The sequence below is a fragment of the Odocoileus virginianus genome, chromosome 16 (assembly GCF_023699985.2).
Source record: "Odocoileus virginianus isolate 20LAN1187 ecotype Illinois chromosome 16, Ovbor_1.2, whole genome shotgun sequence".
Taxonomy (NCBI): domain Eukaryota; kingdom Metazoa; phylum Chordata; class Mammalia; order Artiodactyla; family Cervidae; genus Odocoileus; species Odocoileus virginianus.
Window position 1 is genome coordinate 42,533,966 of NC_069689.1, and position 16,997 is coordinate 42,550,962.

The 16,997-nt window shown below is 38.1% G+C and overlaps 1 protein-coding gene and 1 pseudogene across 1 annotated transcript in view; both read left to right on the forward strand.

The window, feature by feature from the left end:
- The window catches only part of GABRG3 (gamma-aminobutyric acid type A receptor subunit gamma3), an 833,077-nt gene that overhangs the window by 802,840 nt on the left and 13,240 nt on the right, over nucleotides 1–16,997 (forward strand). The window contains exon 7 of the mRNA XM_070478123.1: nucleotides 11,063–11,215. Within this exon, the coding sequence (XP_070334224.1) occupies nucleotides 11,063–11,215 (153 nt within the window). The remainder of the gene's footprint in view (nucleotides 1–11,062; nucleotides 11,216–16,997) is intronic.
- On the forward strand, nucleotides 14,605–15,311 carry LOC110139822 (large ribosomal subunit protein eL13 pseudogene; annotated as a pseudogene).

A 16,997-nucleotide genomic window follows, 5' to 3' on the forward strand; every position in this document is an offset into this window, starting at 1 on the left:
TCGTTACCATCTTTCTAAAGTCCATATATATGTGTTAGTATACTATAATGGTCTTTATCTTTCTGGCTTACTTCACTCTGTATAATGGGCTCCAGTTTCATCCATCTCATTAGAACTGATTCAAATGAATTCTTTTTAATGGCTGAGTAATATTCCATGGTGTATATGTACCACAGCTTCCTCATCCATTCGTCTGCTGATGGGCATCTGGGTTGCTTCCATGTCCTGGCTATTATAAACAGTGCTGCGATGAACATTGGGGTGCACGTGTCTCTTTCAGATCTGGTTTCCTCAGTGTGTATGCCCAGAAGTGGGATTGCTGGGTCATATGGCAGTTCTATTTCCAGCTTTTAAAGAAATCTCCACACTGTTTTCCATAGTGGCTGTACTAATTTGCATTCCCACCAACAGTGTAAGAGGGTTCCCTTTTCTCCACACCCTCTCCAGCATTTATTGCTTGTAGACTTTTGGATAGCAGCCATCTGGACTGGCGTGTAATGGTACCTCATTGTGGTTTTGATTTGCATTTCTCTGATAATGAGTGATGTTGAGCATCTTTTCATGTGTTTGTTAGCCATCTGTATGTCTTCCCTGGAGAAATGTCTGTTGAGTGGCCCATTTTTTGATTGGGTCATTTATTTTTCTGGAGTTGAGCTGGAGGAGTTGCTTGTATATTTTTGAGATTAATGCTTTGTCTGTTGCTTCGTTTGCTATTATCTTCTCCCAATCTGAGGGCTGTCTTTTCACCTTGCTTATAGTTTCCTTTGTTGTGCAAAAGCTTTTAAGTTTCATTAGGTCCCATTTGTTTATTTTTGCTTTTATTTCTAAAATTCTGGGATGTGGGTCATAGAGGATCCTGCTGTGATTTATGTCAGAGAGTGTTTTGCCTATGTTCTCCTCTAGGAGTTTTATAGTTTCTGGTCTCACATTTAGATCTTTAATCCATTTTGAGTTTATTTTTGTGTATGGTGTTAGAAAGTGTTCTAGTTTCATTCTTTTACAGGTGGTTGACCAGTTTTCCCAGCACCACTTGTTAAAGAGGTTGTCTTTTTTCCATTGTATATCCTTGCCTCCTTTGATAAACAAGACATATATTTTAAAACTCAACTAGTTTATTGGTTTTGAGTCTAATATCTTGTTTGAATTATAGAAATAAATTAATCACAGTTGTTAGAAACAATTAAAGAGTGCTTTCTGGTGGACTAAATGATTTCTAAGGTGAGCTTCAAAGTTGAGTGTGAACTATTTGGATGCAGGTGAAAGGAAGCACATCCTACACAGAAAATAAGGTATGCAGCAACCATTGGGGAAGGATCTTGGCACATCTGAGGACCTAGGGAAGTGCAAAGAATACAGGGACAAGGGGGCATTTCATTCAGAATGATGCAGACTGTTGGAGAGGGGGAAATTCCCTCCACCTTCCACCTCTCTTGAGTTCTTATGGTTGGATTAATATTAATGATAAAATTGACATGAGACAGATTAACAAGAGAAGAAGAAACAAAATTTGATTCATACACAAGGAGGTCTCATAGAAGTGAGACCTAAGAAGTGCCCCAAAATGTAGCTATAAAAGCTATAAAGTATAAAACTTTTTAAACCAAAAAGAACATTACATCTGTGAGGAATTAATAGGTTGAAGAACTTGGGTTTTGAGTGCTTATTTAATGAGGAATCTAAACAGAGCTTTGGTTTGGGGTAGTAAATTAAAGAAGAGAAAAGGTTTGTTTATACAGCCTTCCTGGCAATAAGGATGTCCTACCTCTAGATGTGGGGAGTACACCTTTCATTTGATAGATTGTTTTCCTACTTCTGGAGACAAATAGGGAGGGTCAGAGTATATCTCTTGCACTGGTCATTTCTTAAGTATCTTTAATTCAAAATAATCCCTATGCCATTGAGGCATATGTTGGGGTAGCTTACCCTGGGCCCCAGAAAGACCATAATAAAGTTTTCTTTCCCTTTTTAAAAATTTTTTTTTATTTATTTTTTTAATCAAAGGATAAACGCTTTACAGAATTTTGTTGTTTTCTACCAAATATCAACATGAATCAGCCATAGATATACATATGTCCCCTCCTTCTTAAACATGCCTCCCAACTCCCTCCCGTCCCACCCCTCTAGGTTGTTACAGAGCCCCTGTTTGAGTTCCCTGAGTCATACAGCAAATTCCCATTGGCTGTCTATTTTACACATGGTGATGTAAGTTTCCATGTAACTCTCTCCGTACATCTCACCTGCTCCTTCCTCCCCCTGCCCCCATGTCCATAGTCTGTTCTCTATGTCTGTTTCTCCAATGCTGTCCTGCAAATAAATGCATTGGTACAATCTTTCTACTTTCCAAATATATGTGTTAATACACGATATTTATCTCTTTCTAACTTACTTCACTCTGTATAATAGGCTATCCATTCATCCACCTCATTAGAATGTAGATTCAAATGACTGACTCAAATACATCCCTTTTTATGGCTGAGTAATATTTCATTGTATATATGTACCACAGCTTCTTTATCCATTCATCTGTCGATGGACATCTAGGAGGCCTCCATGTTCTAGCTATTGTAAATTGTGCTGCAATGAACATTGGGGGACATGTATCTTTTTCAATTTATATTCCTCAGATATATGCTTAGTAGTAGAATTGTTGGGTCATATGGTGGTTTTATTCCTAGTTTTTTAAGGAATCTCCATACTGTCTTCCATAGTGTCTGTATCAATTTACATTCTCACCAACACTCAAAGAGGGTTCACTTTTCCCACACCCTCTCCAGCATTTATTTGTAGACTTTTCAATATTGGCCATTCTGTTTGGTATGGGGTGATACCTCGCTGTAGTTTTGATTTGTATTTTTCTAATAATGAACTATGTTGAGCATCTTTTCATATGTTTGTTAGCCATCTGTATGTCTTCTTTGGGGAAGTGTCTGTTTAGTTCTTTGGCTCACTTATTGATTGTTTGTTTTACCAATATTGAGCTACATGAGCTGCTTCTATATTTTGGAGATTAATTCTTTGTCAGTTGTTTCATTTGCTATTATTTCCTCCCATTCTGAAGGCTGCCTTTTCACCTTGCTTATAGTTTCCTTCATTGTGCAACAGCTTTTAAGTTTAATTAGGTCCCATTTATTTATTTTCATTTTTATTTCCATTTCTCTGGGAGGTGGGTAATAGACGACCTGGCTGTGATTTATGTCAGAGAATGTTCCACCTATGTTTTTCTCTAAAGTTTTATAGTTTTTGGCCTTATATTTAGGTCTGTAATTATTCTGAGTTTATCCTCATATATGTTGTTAGGAACTGTTCTAATTTCATTCTTTTGCATGTAGCTGTCCAGATTTACAAGCACCACATATTGAAGAGGCTATCTTTGCCCCATTGTATATTCTTGATTCCTTTGTAGAAAATAAGGTACCCATAGGTACATAGGTTTATTTTTCAGATTTTTATCTTGTTCCATTGGTCTATATTTCTGTTTTTGTGCCAGTACCATACTGTCTTGATGACTGTAGCTTTGTAGTATAATCTGAAGTCAGGAAGCTTGATTCCTCCAGCTTCATTCTTCTTTCCCAAGACTGCTTTGGTTATTCAGGGTCTTTTGTGTTTCTATATGAATTGTGAAATTTTTTGTTCTAGTTCTGTGAAAAATACCATTGGTAATTTGATAGGGATCACATTGAATCTGTAGATTGCATTTGGTAATACAGTCATTTTCACATTTTATAGTCATTTTCACATATTGATCCTTCCTACACAGGAACATGAAATATCTCTCCATCTGTTTATGTCATCTTTTATTTCTTTCATCAGTGTCTTATAATTATCTGTATACCATTCTTTTGTCTCCTTATGTAGGTTTATCCCTAGGTATTTTATTCTTTTGGTTGCAGTGGTGAATGGGATTGATTCTTTAATTTCACTTTCTGATTTTTATTGTTAGTATATGGGAATGAAAATGATTTCTGTGTATCGGTTTTGTATCCTGTGACTGCTAAATTCACTGATTAGCTCTAGTAATTTTCTGATATTATCTTTAGGGTTTTCTATGTATAGTATCATGTCATCTGCAAACAGTGACTATTTTACATCTTTTCTGATCTGGATTCCTTTTATTTCTTTTTCTTCTCTGATTGCTGTAGTTAGGACTTCCAAAACTACATTGAATAATAGTTGTGAGAGTGGACACCCTTGTCTTGTTCCTGCTGGGGAATAATTTCAGTTTTTCACCATTGAGAATAATGTTTACTCTGGGTTTATCATACATGGCCTTTACTATTTTGAGGTAGGTTGCTTCTAGGCCCCTTTTTTTTTTTTGGAAAAATTTTAATCATAAGTATGTGCTGAATTTTGTCAAAGGCTTTTCTGCATCTATTGAGATTGTGATATGGTTTTCATCTTTCAATTTGTTAATATGGTGTATCACATTTATTGATTTGCATATATTGAAGAATCTTTGCATCCATGGAATGAACCCAATTTGATCATGGTGTACAAGCTTTTCAATGTTTGTTGAATTCTGTTTGCTAGAATTTTGTTGAGGATTTTTGCATCTATGTTCATCGGTGACATTAGCCTGTAATTTTCATTTATTGTGTTGTCTTTGCCTGGTTTTGGTATCAGGGTGATCATGGCCTCTTAGAATGAGTTTGGAAGTGTTCCTTCCTCTGCAATTTTTTGAAAGAGTTTTAGAAGGATAGGCATTAGGTTTTCTCTAAATGTTTGATAGAATTCACTTGTGAAGCCATCTGGCCCTGGGCTTTTGTTTTGGGGGAGAATTTTGATCAGTTTCGATTTCAGTGCTTGTAGTTGGGTTGTTCATAGTTTCTATTTATTCCTGGTTCAGTCTTAGAAAATTGAACTTTTCTAGAAATCTATCCATTTCTTTCAGGTTGTCCATTTTATTTCCATGCAGTTGCTTATAATAGTCTTTTATAATCCTTTGTATTTCTGCACTGTCTGTTGTAACCACTCCTTTTTCATTTCTAATTTTGCTGATTTGATTCTTCTCTCTTTTTTTCTTGATGAGTCTGGCTAAAGGTTTGTCAATTTTGTTTATCTTCTCAAAGAACCAGCTTTTAGTTTTATTAATCTTTACTATTTCCTTCATTTCTTTTTCATTTATTTCTATTCTGACCCTTATGATATCTTTCCTTCTACTGACTTTGGGGTTTTTGTTGTCTTTCTTCTTCTTCTTTTTCCAGTTGTTTTAGTGTAAAGTTAGATTTTCTATTCAATGATTTTCTTATTTCTTTAGGTAAGATTGTATTGCTATAAACTTCCCTCTTAGGACAGCTTTTACTACATCCCATGGGGTTTTGAATTGTTGTATTTTCATTGTCATTTGTTTCTAGAATTTTTTTATTTCCCTTTTGGTTTCTTCAGTAACCTGCTCATTATTTAGAACTGTTTTGTTTATCTCTATGTGTCTGTGTTTTTTATAGTCATTTTCTTATAATTGATATCTAGTTTCATAATGTTGTGGTCAGAAAAGATGATTGATATGATTTCAATTTTCTTAAATTTACTGAGGTTTGATTTGTGACCCAAGATGTGGTCTATCCTGGAGAATATTCCATGTGCACTTGAGAAGAAAGTGCATTCTTCTGCATTTGAGTGAAATGCCCTGAAGACATCAATGAGATCCATCTGGTCTAAGGTGTCATTTAAGATTGTGTTTCCTTTCTAATTTTCTTTTTGATAATCTGACCATTGGTGTAAGTGGGATGTTAAAGTCTCCTACTATTATTGTGTTACTGTCAATTTCTCCTTTTTGTCTGTTAGTGTTTGTCTTATGTATTGAAGAGCTCCTATGTTGGGTGCATAGATATTTACAATATCTATTGCTATGTCTTCCTCTTGGATTGATCCCTTGATCATTATGTTGTGTCCTTCCTTATCTTTTGTAATATATTTTATTTTAAAATCTATTTTTTCTCATATGATTGCTACTCCAGCTTTCTTTTGATTTCCATTTGAGTGGAATATATTTTTCCATCCTCTCATTTGCAGTGTAAATGTGTCTTTAGGTCTGAAGTGGGTTTCTTATAGACAGTATACATGTGGGCTTTGTTTTTGTATCCATTCAACCAGTCTATGTCTTTTGGTTGGAGAATTTAATCCATTTACATTTAAAGTAATTATTAATATATATGTTACAATTGCCATTTTCCTAATTGTTTGGGGTTTATTTTTGTAGATCTTTTTCTTCTCTTGTATTTTCTGACTTTATAAGTCCCTTTAACATTTGTTGTAAAGCTGATTTGGTGGTGCTAAATTCTCTTAACTTTTGCTTGTCTGTAAAGCTTTTGATTTCTCCATCAATTTTGAATGAGATCCTTGCCAGGTAGAGTAATCTTGGTTGCAGATTTTTTTCCCATTCAGCACTTTAAATGTAACCTGACATTCCCTTTTGGCCTGAAGAGTTTCTGCCAACAGATCAGCGTTAAATGTATGGAGTTTCCCGTGTATGTTACCTGTTGTTTTCCTCTTGCCACTTTTAGTATTCTTTCTTTGTGTTTTATCTATGATAGTTTGATTAGTATGTGTCTTGGTGTGTTTCTCCTTGGGTTTATCCTGTATGGAATACTTTATGCTTCTTGGACTTGATTGACTATTTCCTTCCCAATTTGGGTAAATTTTCAACTATAATCTCTTCAAAAATTTTCTCATATTCTTTCTCTTCTTCTACTGGGCCCCTATAATTTGAATGATGGTACAATTAATATTGTCCTAGAAGTCTCTGAGGCTATCCTCAGTTCATTTCATTCTTTTTGCTTTATTCTGCTCTTCAGCAGTTATTTCCACCAGTCTATCATTCAGCTCACTTTTCCATTCTTCTGCCTCAGGTGTTCTGCTAGTGATTCCTTAAGAGTATTTTTAATTTCAGTAATTGTGCTGTTTGTCTCTGTATGTTTGTTCTTTTATTTTAATAGGTTTTTGTTAATTGATACTTGCATTTTCTCCATTTTATTTTTTGAGGTTTTGGATCATCTTTACTATCATTATTCTGAATTCTTTTTCAGGTAGTCTGCCTATTTCCTCTTTATTTATTTGCACATTACTTCTCTACCTTTTCATTATCTATTTATTTTTAACTTATCATGTTTGAGGCCTCCTTTTCCCAGGCTCTGATGCTGAGTTCTTTCTTCCTTTTGGTTTTTGCCCTCGTCAGGTTGGTCCAGTGGTTTGTGTAAGTTTCAGGTAGGCTGTGACTTGCGTTTGTGTTCCCTTTGATGGGCATGGCTGGGTGAGGTGATAACCCTGTCTGCTGATGGTTGGGTTTGTCTTTTCATCTTGTTTGCTGTTTGAATGAGGCGTCCTGCACAGGGTGCCACTGGCAGTTGGGTGGTACCAGGTCTTGCACACAAGTAGTTGCCTTTGTGGGTGTTCTCACTATTTGATATTCCCTAGGGTCAGAAGTTCTCTGGTAATCTATGGACTTGGAGTCAGCACACCCACTCCAAAGTCTCAGGGCCTGGGCTCTGGCCAGGAACAGAGATTCCACAGGTGGTTTGTTATGGCAGTAAATGGTATTAAAACAAACATACAAAACTGAGAAGCAAAAGGTGCATCCCAGATAAATGGCAATTACAAAATCAGGTAAATAATAACTAAAATAATGGAATGTACACACACATATATACACACCCATAAGCAAAACCAAAAGTACAAAAAAGATAAATAAAGTATAATAGAATGACCTTGCAAACAAAGGAAATAAAAAATTATATCCACCAATTAAGAATAAAACTAACTAAATTGCAAACTGGAAAACAGAACTAAAGTAAGGTGCCAACTGGGGAATAAAACAACAAAAATAAAATAAACTGACAAATATGGTGAGAAAAAGAAACAAAGAATATAAATGCAAAGCTAAGCAGAAGTAGATAAAGAAGATTTATATACAGTAAAGATTAACTACAATGGGAAAAGAACAGTAGGAAAAACAAACAAAGGAATAAATGTGGAAAAAAAATAACAATAAATTTTAAAAATTTTTAAAAAGAGAGAAGAAAAAGTAAAAAAAAAAAAAAAGGAAAATCCCACAGAACTACAAAAGGCTAATGCAGAGGCAGAAGTATATAACAGAAATAAGAAGTGTGATTTTAAAAAAATTATCTAAAGTTTAAATAGATTTAATAGTACTAGTAAAAACCATCAACTACAACAGAATGAAAAGGGGGCAGAGGGAACATCCAGAAGCAACTACAGAACAAGTCAAAATATAAAAAATATTTTTCTTGGGTCTCTGCTGTCAGCACCCATTCCCTCACTGGAGTCACAGTCCACCTTACCTCCCTGGGATGCCTTTCAACACTGGGCTGGTCTCTGGACCTGCTGTGGGGTCTGCTCAGACTCTAATCTGGTCCTATTCCTGTGTATTCTTGCCTTCAATGTCCACAGGTGTCAGAACTAGCGCATTTTCTTTTGTGAGAACTCTCATTGTCCTTTTACATATTCCACAGACAGAGTCTTCCTAGTTGATTGTGTGGATTTAATCTAGTTTGTACAGTGGGTGGGAAGGTTAGAGGTCTTCTTCCTTAGCCACACTGACCCTGGGTTTCAACTATAGCTTTATCTCTACTTCTGGATGTGGGTCATCCAGAAGAGTCTGCTCCTGAGGATGCCCTGAAGGACCTGGTTCTGCCCCAGTGAGGGCCAGGTGTGGAGTTGGTACAGCTGCTTAGGTCACAGAGGCCCTGGCAGCACCAGGTACTCAAGAGAGCTGGCAGCAGGAAATATCGTGCTATAGAAGGGTATGGCAATCCACTCCAGTATTCCTGCCAGGAGAATCTACTGGGCAGAAAAGGCTGCAGACCACAGTCCACAGGGTCTTAAAGAGTTGGATGCGACCAAGGTGATCCTGTTTGCATAGATGCAGGACTCTTTCTAGCTTCTGGCAGTTCTTTCCCAGAAGGGATCATGCATGGAGGTGGCGCGGTTGCTTGGATCACAGGGACCCTGGCAATGCCGGCTATGCAGGAGCACTGATGTCTATTGTCACAGTAGACATGGTGTTATTAGAGCTTTTTCTAGTCTGTGGCAGCTCTGCCCCAGTGAGGACTGAACATGAGGGTGGCACAGTGGCGCCAAGTGTGCAGGGACACAGACTGCCTCAACCGCAGGAGCTATGGCCCTTTCAGAGTCTTCTAGCCTCTGGAAGGTGGTGCTCTCCAGCTAGTCCTTCTCCACTGCCCCACTTTTTCAGGCCTTTAGAGGGCGCCCTGACTTGGGTCCTTCTCTTGCTCAGCACTGTCAGGGGCTTGAAGGGCCAGCCTCTCTGTTGTTCAGCTGCTGGTGCTGGCCTGTGGGAGAGAGAAGCTAAAGGGATGGCCCCACCCTACAGACTCAGCAGTATCACCTTGCCTCCAAGGCGGCCTGGCTTTCCTCCACAGGCATTTCCCACCACAGTCTCCTCCCATGTGTCCCCTGGGGCTGTCTCCCCACCATCAACTGCAGACCTCCCCCTAGATCCCTCTACAATCCCCACACTCCAGCTCCCAGCTGCTGTGCCTTCTAAGGGACCCGCGTCCCTGACTGGGTTATGTATGGCTGTGGCAAGGATTGTCTGCGTGACTCTCATTCCATTTAGACTGTCACAGATCAGCTGCTTCACATTCAACCTCAACTATTTCTCCTCTGTCCCAAACAGTTGACCCAATGTGGAGATCAACCCCCTGCTTCAGTTCCCCTACCTGCCAGGGACAGGTCCAGTCCTACTAACTCTTGTCTTTTTCTCCCTACTTCCTTCATTCTACCGAGTTTTATCTGGTTCAATATATTATTTTCCACTGGTCAGGTGCTCCTGCCCACTCGCAGCTGGTGTTCTGCAAGCACTTCTGTGTCTGAAGGTGTATTCCTGATGTATCCATGGAGGGAGATGCACTCCATGTCCACCTACTCCTCCACCATCTTATTCTCTCCATTATAAAGTTTTGATGGTTGTACAGGAGTAGCAAGATGCTGTGTTCTGGAAAGATCCTTTTGGTGACAGAACAGAGAATGATCCAGAGTAATGAAGGTTGTTATGAGACAAGCCAGGGGCTTTGGTAAATAGTACATGGGCTAGGTAGGAAGAGGAACTGGGGACTATATAGAAGTTGAAGAAGGGGAAATGAATCAGAAATGGTTTCTAGGTTCCCACTTTGTATAAATGAAAGGAGGACCTAAACTAAGAGAAGGTATTGGTGTGATAGAGATAACAGCTCATTTCTGGTCATCGTGAATTTCAGGTGCCAGAAGGTTGAATCCAGCAGGTTGAAGGACGGAGGTCAAATGGGAGAAAGGAGAGAGACACAGTTCTTCAGAAGATCACCTAGAAAAGACATGGGTAGAGGCAACTTTGGAATAAAATAAACAATGTATTAGGCATGCACACTCTCCCAGCCCCTCATGGAATCTTATGAAATTTCCAGTAACATCTCTATTAATCCCAACTCTTTTATGTGTGGCTTTGCTTTAGTAAAGAGGAAATAGTGTCCATAAAATGATTTCTTCTGTTTATTTTCTGAATAATCATGAAAGGATAAGATAAATATAAAAATATTAAGTAAAGCATTATAGTGACTGATAAGCTTGAATTCATACTGCAAAAATGGAAATATAAATTTGTTAGAGAAGTTTAGATATGAAAGTTTATGTATAGGTCTGTTACTATTGAAAGAGCAAACCAAGAATGAAGCTACTTGAGGGGTGAGTTTTCTGTTATCCTTGTTCTTAAACATGTACAATACAGCTAGACAGAAGTGATAATAGCTCACTGAGTAACGGCCTGAATAAATGGTGTAGAATAATGGCATAGAATAAATGTGCATGTCTATCACACATATCAAATAATATGTATCTTTTTCTATCTTTTACAGTAAAATACTTCACACAGCCATAGATATAATAAAAATTAAGTTTCAAAGCACCAGAATTTTGACTCTTTCCCCAATTTGATAAATGCTGTACTTGAATACTGTTATCAAGTCATTCATTTAACAAAATAAGTTATAAATTATTTCCTTGAATTATTTTAACACAAGAAAGTTGTATTAATTTTGGCAATACTTCATTACAGGTGATTATGTTGTCATGACTATATATTTTGAATTGAGTAGAAGAATGGGATACTTCACTATTCAAACATATATTCCTTGTATACTGACTGTGGTTTTATCCTGGGTATCATTCTGGATCAAAAAAGATGCTACACCAGCAAGAACAGCATTAGGTGAGTTTCAAAAAAGTCTCCTACAATTTTGTGTAATTTTAATATAGAACTATATTCATAAAAATACTTTCAATGAAAAAAACTCAGTTCAAATGTAACTGATCTAATTTGAGGGCTACTTGATTATTTTATTTATTTTTAAATAGACGAGCTAGATTTTTCTTCCTGACAAAATTTCATGTGTACCACTTAAGTTGAGGTTAGGTATTCAAAATAAATCAATTGCATCATTCTGTACTGTGCTCTACGGATGATGTCATTAAAAATGTAGTCATGTTCTGAAACCTGACACACTCAGAAGTCTCATTAGGTCAGTGAATGGAAATAGAACAGTGTATGGAAATAGAACCTTTGAGGATTGATGACCAAATAAGTAAAACAATCTTTCAATAAAAGAGGTACTGCTTGTCTAGAGCAAATTTACCAGCAAACGAGAAAATTATTATTCTTTTCAGCTATAATTTACACATTAAAGCTCAAAATCTTTTCATAAATTTTTCTCTGGTACCCAAATTTCTCTTAATCAAACACTAAATTTCAGGAGTTTTAGATTTGTAGTGCATGTTTTATGTCAATTTTTCTTTATGGTAGGAATTTTGCCTAACTTTCTATATTTTGATTTGTTAATAATATATGATATATAGTTCTTTCCACCAGCACTCTCACAATTTCTTTTGGAAATAAAGCTACCTCAATATAAAAAAAACCTGCAAAATCTTGTATATTACATCGCACCACTTCTGTTGGTTTTTAATTCTTGTTTGTTTAACAGCACAGTACTTTTTTAACGACGTAAATTAGCCTTCAATATCCTCAGTCCTGTGGAAAATTCTTAAAGAAATGGGAATACCAGACCACCTTATCTGCCTCCTGAGAAATCTGTATGCAAGTCAAGAAGAAACAGTAGAACCAGACATGGAACAAAGGACTGATTGCAAATTGGGAAAAGAGTATGTCAAGGCTGTATATTGTCACCCTGCTTATTTAACTTCTATACAGAGTACATCATGTGAAATGCCAGGCTGGATGAAGCACAAGCTGGAATCTAGATTGCCAGGAGAAATATCAATAGCCTCAGATATGCAGATGACACTACCCTTATGGCAGAAAGCAAAGAGGAACTAAAGAGCCTCTTGATGAAAGTGAAAGAGGAGAGTGAAAAAGCTGGCTTAAAATGCAACATTCAAAAAAAGAAAATCATGGCATTGGGTCCCATCACTTCATTGCAAATAGATGGGGAAATAATGGAAACAGTGACAGGCTTTCTTTTCTTGGGCTCCAAAATCACTACAGATGGTAACTGCAGCCATGAAATTAAAAGACACTTGCTCCTTGGAAGAAAAGCTATGACCACCCAAGATATCATATTAAAAAACAGATAAGGAAGCTGTGGTACATATACACTATGGGATATTACTCAGCCATTAAAAAGAATTCATTTGAATCAGTTCTAATGAGATGGATGAAACTGGAGCCCATTATACAGAGTGAAGTAAGCCAGAAAGATAAAGATCAATACAGCATACTAACACATATATATGGAAGTTAAAAAGGTGGTAACGATAACCCTATATGCAAAACAGAAAAAGAGACACAGATGTATAGAACAGGCTTTTAGACTCTGTGGGAGAAGGCGAGGGTGGGATGTTTTGAGAGAATAGCATTGAAACAAGTATACTATGGATCACCAGCTAAGGCTGGATGCATGAGACAAGTGCTCAGGGCTGGTGCACTGGGAGGACCCAGAGGAATCGGGTGGAGAGGGAGGTGGGAGGGGGGATCGGGATGGGGAACACATGTAAATCCATGGCTGATTCATGTCAGTGTATGGGCAAAAACCACTACAATATTGTAAAGCAATTAGCCTCCAATGAATAAAATAAATGGTAAAAAAAAATAAATAAATAAATAAATAAACTGAAAAAAAAAATAAATAAAAAGCAGAGACATTACTTTGCCAACAAACATCTGTCTAGTCAAAGCTATGGTTTTTCCAGAAGTCATGTATGGATGTGAGAATTGGACCATAAAGAAAGTTGAGCTCCAAGAAATTTATGCTGTAAATTTATCCAACACTGTGGTGTTGGAGAAGACTCTTGAGAGTCTCTTGGACTGCAAGGAGATCAAACCAGCCAATCCTAAAGGAAATCAGCCCTGAATATTCATTGGAAGGACTGATGCTGAAGCTGAAGCTCCTACTTTGGCCACCTGATGTGAAGAGCTGACTCATTGCAAAGTACCCTGATGTTGGGAATCATTGAAAGCAGGAGGAGAAAGGGACAACAGAGGATGAAGTGGATGGATGGCATCACCAACTCAATGGGCATGAGTTTGAGAAAGCTCTGGAAATTGGTGATGGACAAGGAAGCCTGGCGTGTTCTGCAGTCCATGGGGCTGTAAAGAGTTGGACACTACTGAGTGAACTGAACTGAACTGACTTTCTGCCCAATGTTAGTTTTTCATTCTTATAGAAAATACATGATAAATCAGCTGACAAAGACATAACATAAATTTAGCAACTATTCTTGAGCTTATGACCTCACAATGACAAATTCAGATGTCATAGTGAGTATGACTTTAAAGATCAGCTTCAAAACAGAGTAATATGTCTGCACAACTTGAAACTATGCAAGTCCTATCAAAGAGTAGCCATCATGGCATTAAGAGAACAGAGATACTAGAAATATGACATGCTTGCAGGTAGCAGATTTGCTGACCAGAAGAGTGGAGAAATCTCAACACTAATATATTTAATTGAGACACCTGAAGGGCTCTGCTTAATAAAGGAATACTCTAGACTTCCTTTAAAAGAAACAAATCATACCATGACAAGATCAAGCAAAACCACCAGTAAACCAACTAATTATTATAAGGAAGAATTCAACATTCTTTTAAAAATGACATAGTCCATCGTGTATCATCTACAATATTGTCTGTACAGTAAAAAATTACTAGACTTTCTAAGAAGCAGATAATTGTGATCCATGATCAAGGAAAAAAGTCAACATTAAAATGTAACTCTGATGTTGAATCAGCAGATATGGCCTTTAAAGCAGCTTTTATAACAGGGTTCAAGGATTAAAAAGAAAATACAATGTTAGTGAATGACCAGATGGATAGTATCAACAAATACATTTCTTAAAAATGAAGTTCTAGAATAAAATGTATAATAGTCAAATTGAAAATAATCACTAAATGAGCTTAAAAGCAGACTGAAGATGCCAGGGAGGGGAGAGATCATGTACAATTGACCATCACATAAAATTTATCTAATTAGAAGAAGATATGAATTTAAAAATGATTTAAAAGAATTAACAGAGCCTCAGTGGTCTGTGGGACAATATAGAGGTGTATAACACAACTTCAGCTGATACTCCAAAATGAAAGGACCTTTCCCGGCCGTGAGCCCTCAGAGGAGGCCTTTCGGCCGCAGCCATGGCGCCCAGCCGGAATGGCATGATCCTGAAGCCCCACTTCCACAAGGACTGGCAGCGGCGCGTGGCCACATGGTTCAACCAGCCGGCTCGCAAGATCCGTAGACGCAAGGCCCGGCAGGCCAAGGTGCGCCGCATCGCCTCGCGCCCCGCGTTGGGTCCTCTCCGGCCGGTGGTGAGATGCCCGACGGTCAGGTACCACACGAAGGTTCGCGCCGGCAGGGGCTTCAGCCTGGAGGAGCTTAGGGTGGCCGGCATCCACAAGAAGGTGGCCCGGACCATTGGGATCTCGGTGGACCCGAGGCGGCGGAACAAGTGCACGGAGTCCCTGCAGGCCAACGTGCAGCGGCTCAAGGAGTACCGCTCCAAACTTATCCTGTTCCCCAGGAAGCCCTCGGCCCCCAAGAAGGGAGACAGCTCTGCTGAAGAGCTCAAACTGGCCACTCAGCTGACTGGACCTGTTATGCCAATACGGAATGTCTATAAGAAGGAGAAAGCCGGAGTCATCACAGAGGAGGAGAAGAACTTTAAGGCACTTGCTAGTCCCCGCATGGCCCGCGCCAACGCCCGTCTCTTTGGCATCCGGGCAAAAAGGGCCAAGGAAGCCGCAGAACAGGATGTTGAAAAGAAAAAATAAAGTGCTGTTGGCAACTTATGATAAACTTGCAGTGTCCATGTGACCTTCGTTATGTAAGGAGCAAGGGCCTGGGGGGACCTCAAGGGGGACCTGAGGTGTGTCTGACCTTTGTCACAACAGAGTTGTGAGGGAAGCGCTTTGGTACCTGGGAGGCTTGTGCTTAGTGAGTGTTCTTGTCTGGACCCTCCAGCCCAGGAGGTGCTGTGTATTCCCATTACTATTAAAATACTATTTTCACATCTAAAAAAAAAAAAAAGAAAGAAAGAAAAGAGAAAAGGAATCAACTTTTAAAATTTTTGAAGAAATTTAGTAAAAACGCAATTTTCTTGAAAATGAAAGTGACAGTGAAGTCGCTCAGTATTGTCCGACTCTTTGCGACCCCGTGGACTGTAGACTACCAGTATCCTCTGTTCGTAGAATTTTCCAGTCAAGAATACTGGAGTAGGCTGCCATTTCCTCCTCCAGGAGATCTTCCCAACCCAGGGATCAAACCCAGGTCTCCCTCATTACCGGCAGACACTTTACCATCTGAGCCACCAGGGAAGCCCTACCTACAAATTCTTTAGACATAACATGGTCACCACATTTTTTAAAATGTTAAATTGAATATTTATTACAAAATCTATATTTTTCATAAAAATTTACCTGCCATCAGTGTACACTTTTCAAATTTACAATGCATTTTTTACGAAAAGTATCGCAACTTTCCCACCTGCAGTAAGGAGAGCCTGACATTCTGTTTTCACTGTACTGATTAAAGAAACTGATTCAAAGAGGGTAAACAGCTTTATCTTACAAAATGTTGAGAAGGCCCAGAGCAAGGCTGAAGGCTTTGACTTCTAGTTCAATACCCTGTACACCTCAAGCTGCTCATGCTGCTCTATCTGACTTGTTCTACAGTTTCTTGCTGATTGACAGACCACTAAACGGGCACTAAATAGGAGCTGTGATGCTACTGCAAAGATGGGAACTAATGTGCATTCATCTGTCATGTCTACCTGATCTTTCTATCACATATATATCTCTTACATTTGCTCCACAGTCTTTGATTAAATCTTTAGTGTTGGCCAACATATATGAAATAAAGTCAGATTAATACTGTGATTAGTTAACTAGTTAACCAATGAATTCATGCACTCATAAAAAGCCTTTATTGAAATGGTTAGAATGCTAGACATGGTGCTATGTAATGGGCAAGAAAGGATGAGCAAGATACAGTTTTGCTTTTAAAGATCTCACATTCTATTCAGGGAGACAGACCACAAAGACGTATGCAATTCTCTGTGATAATGCAAAAAATGAGGAACGTAGAATGTATAGAAACAGTGAAGATGTGTGTATTATCAGCTCTGCCTGGAGTACTATAAAGTGATTTGCCTCAGAAAAAGTGGTGTTTCTGCTGAGTCTTCAAAAAAAGTGAGTTTACAAATTGCATACAGAAAGAGAAGTAAGACAGGAAATAGTTTACCTGGGCAGAAGAGAAGTGTGAGATGAGGAACAGCCGAAGTATAGGGGACTGCAAACCTCACTTTCATTGAAAATATATTTAAAAGACAAAATGTCAAACAATACAAAAATTACTGAATAAATGGAATGATATCAACTTAATTCATACATTTTAATGTTATTGTGGAGACTATAATAAAACGTATTACGGAAATGTTGCTTGTAATATTATATATACATTACAGTTAAAAGTTAAAAGTATTGA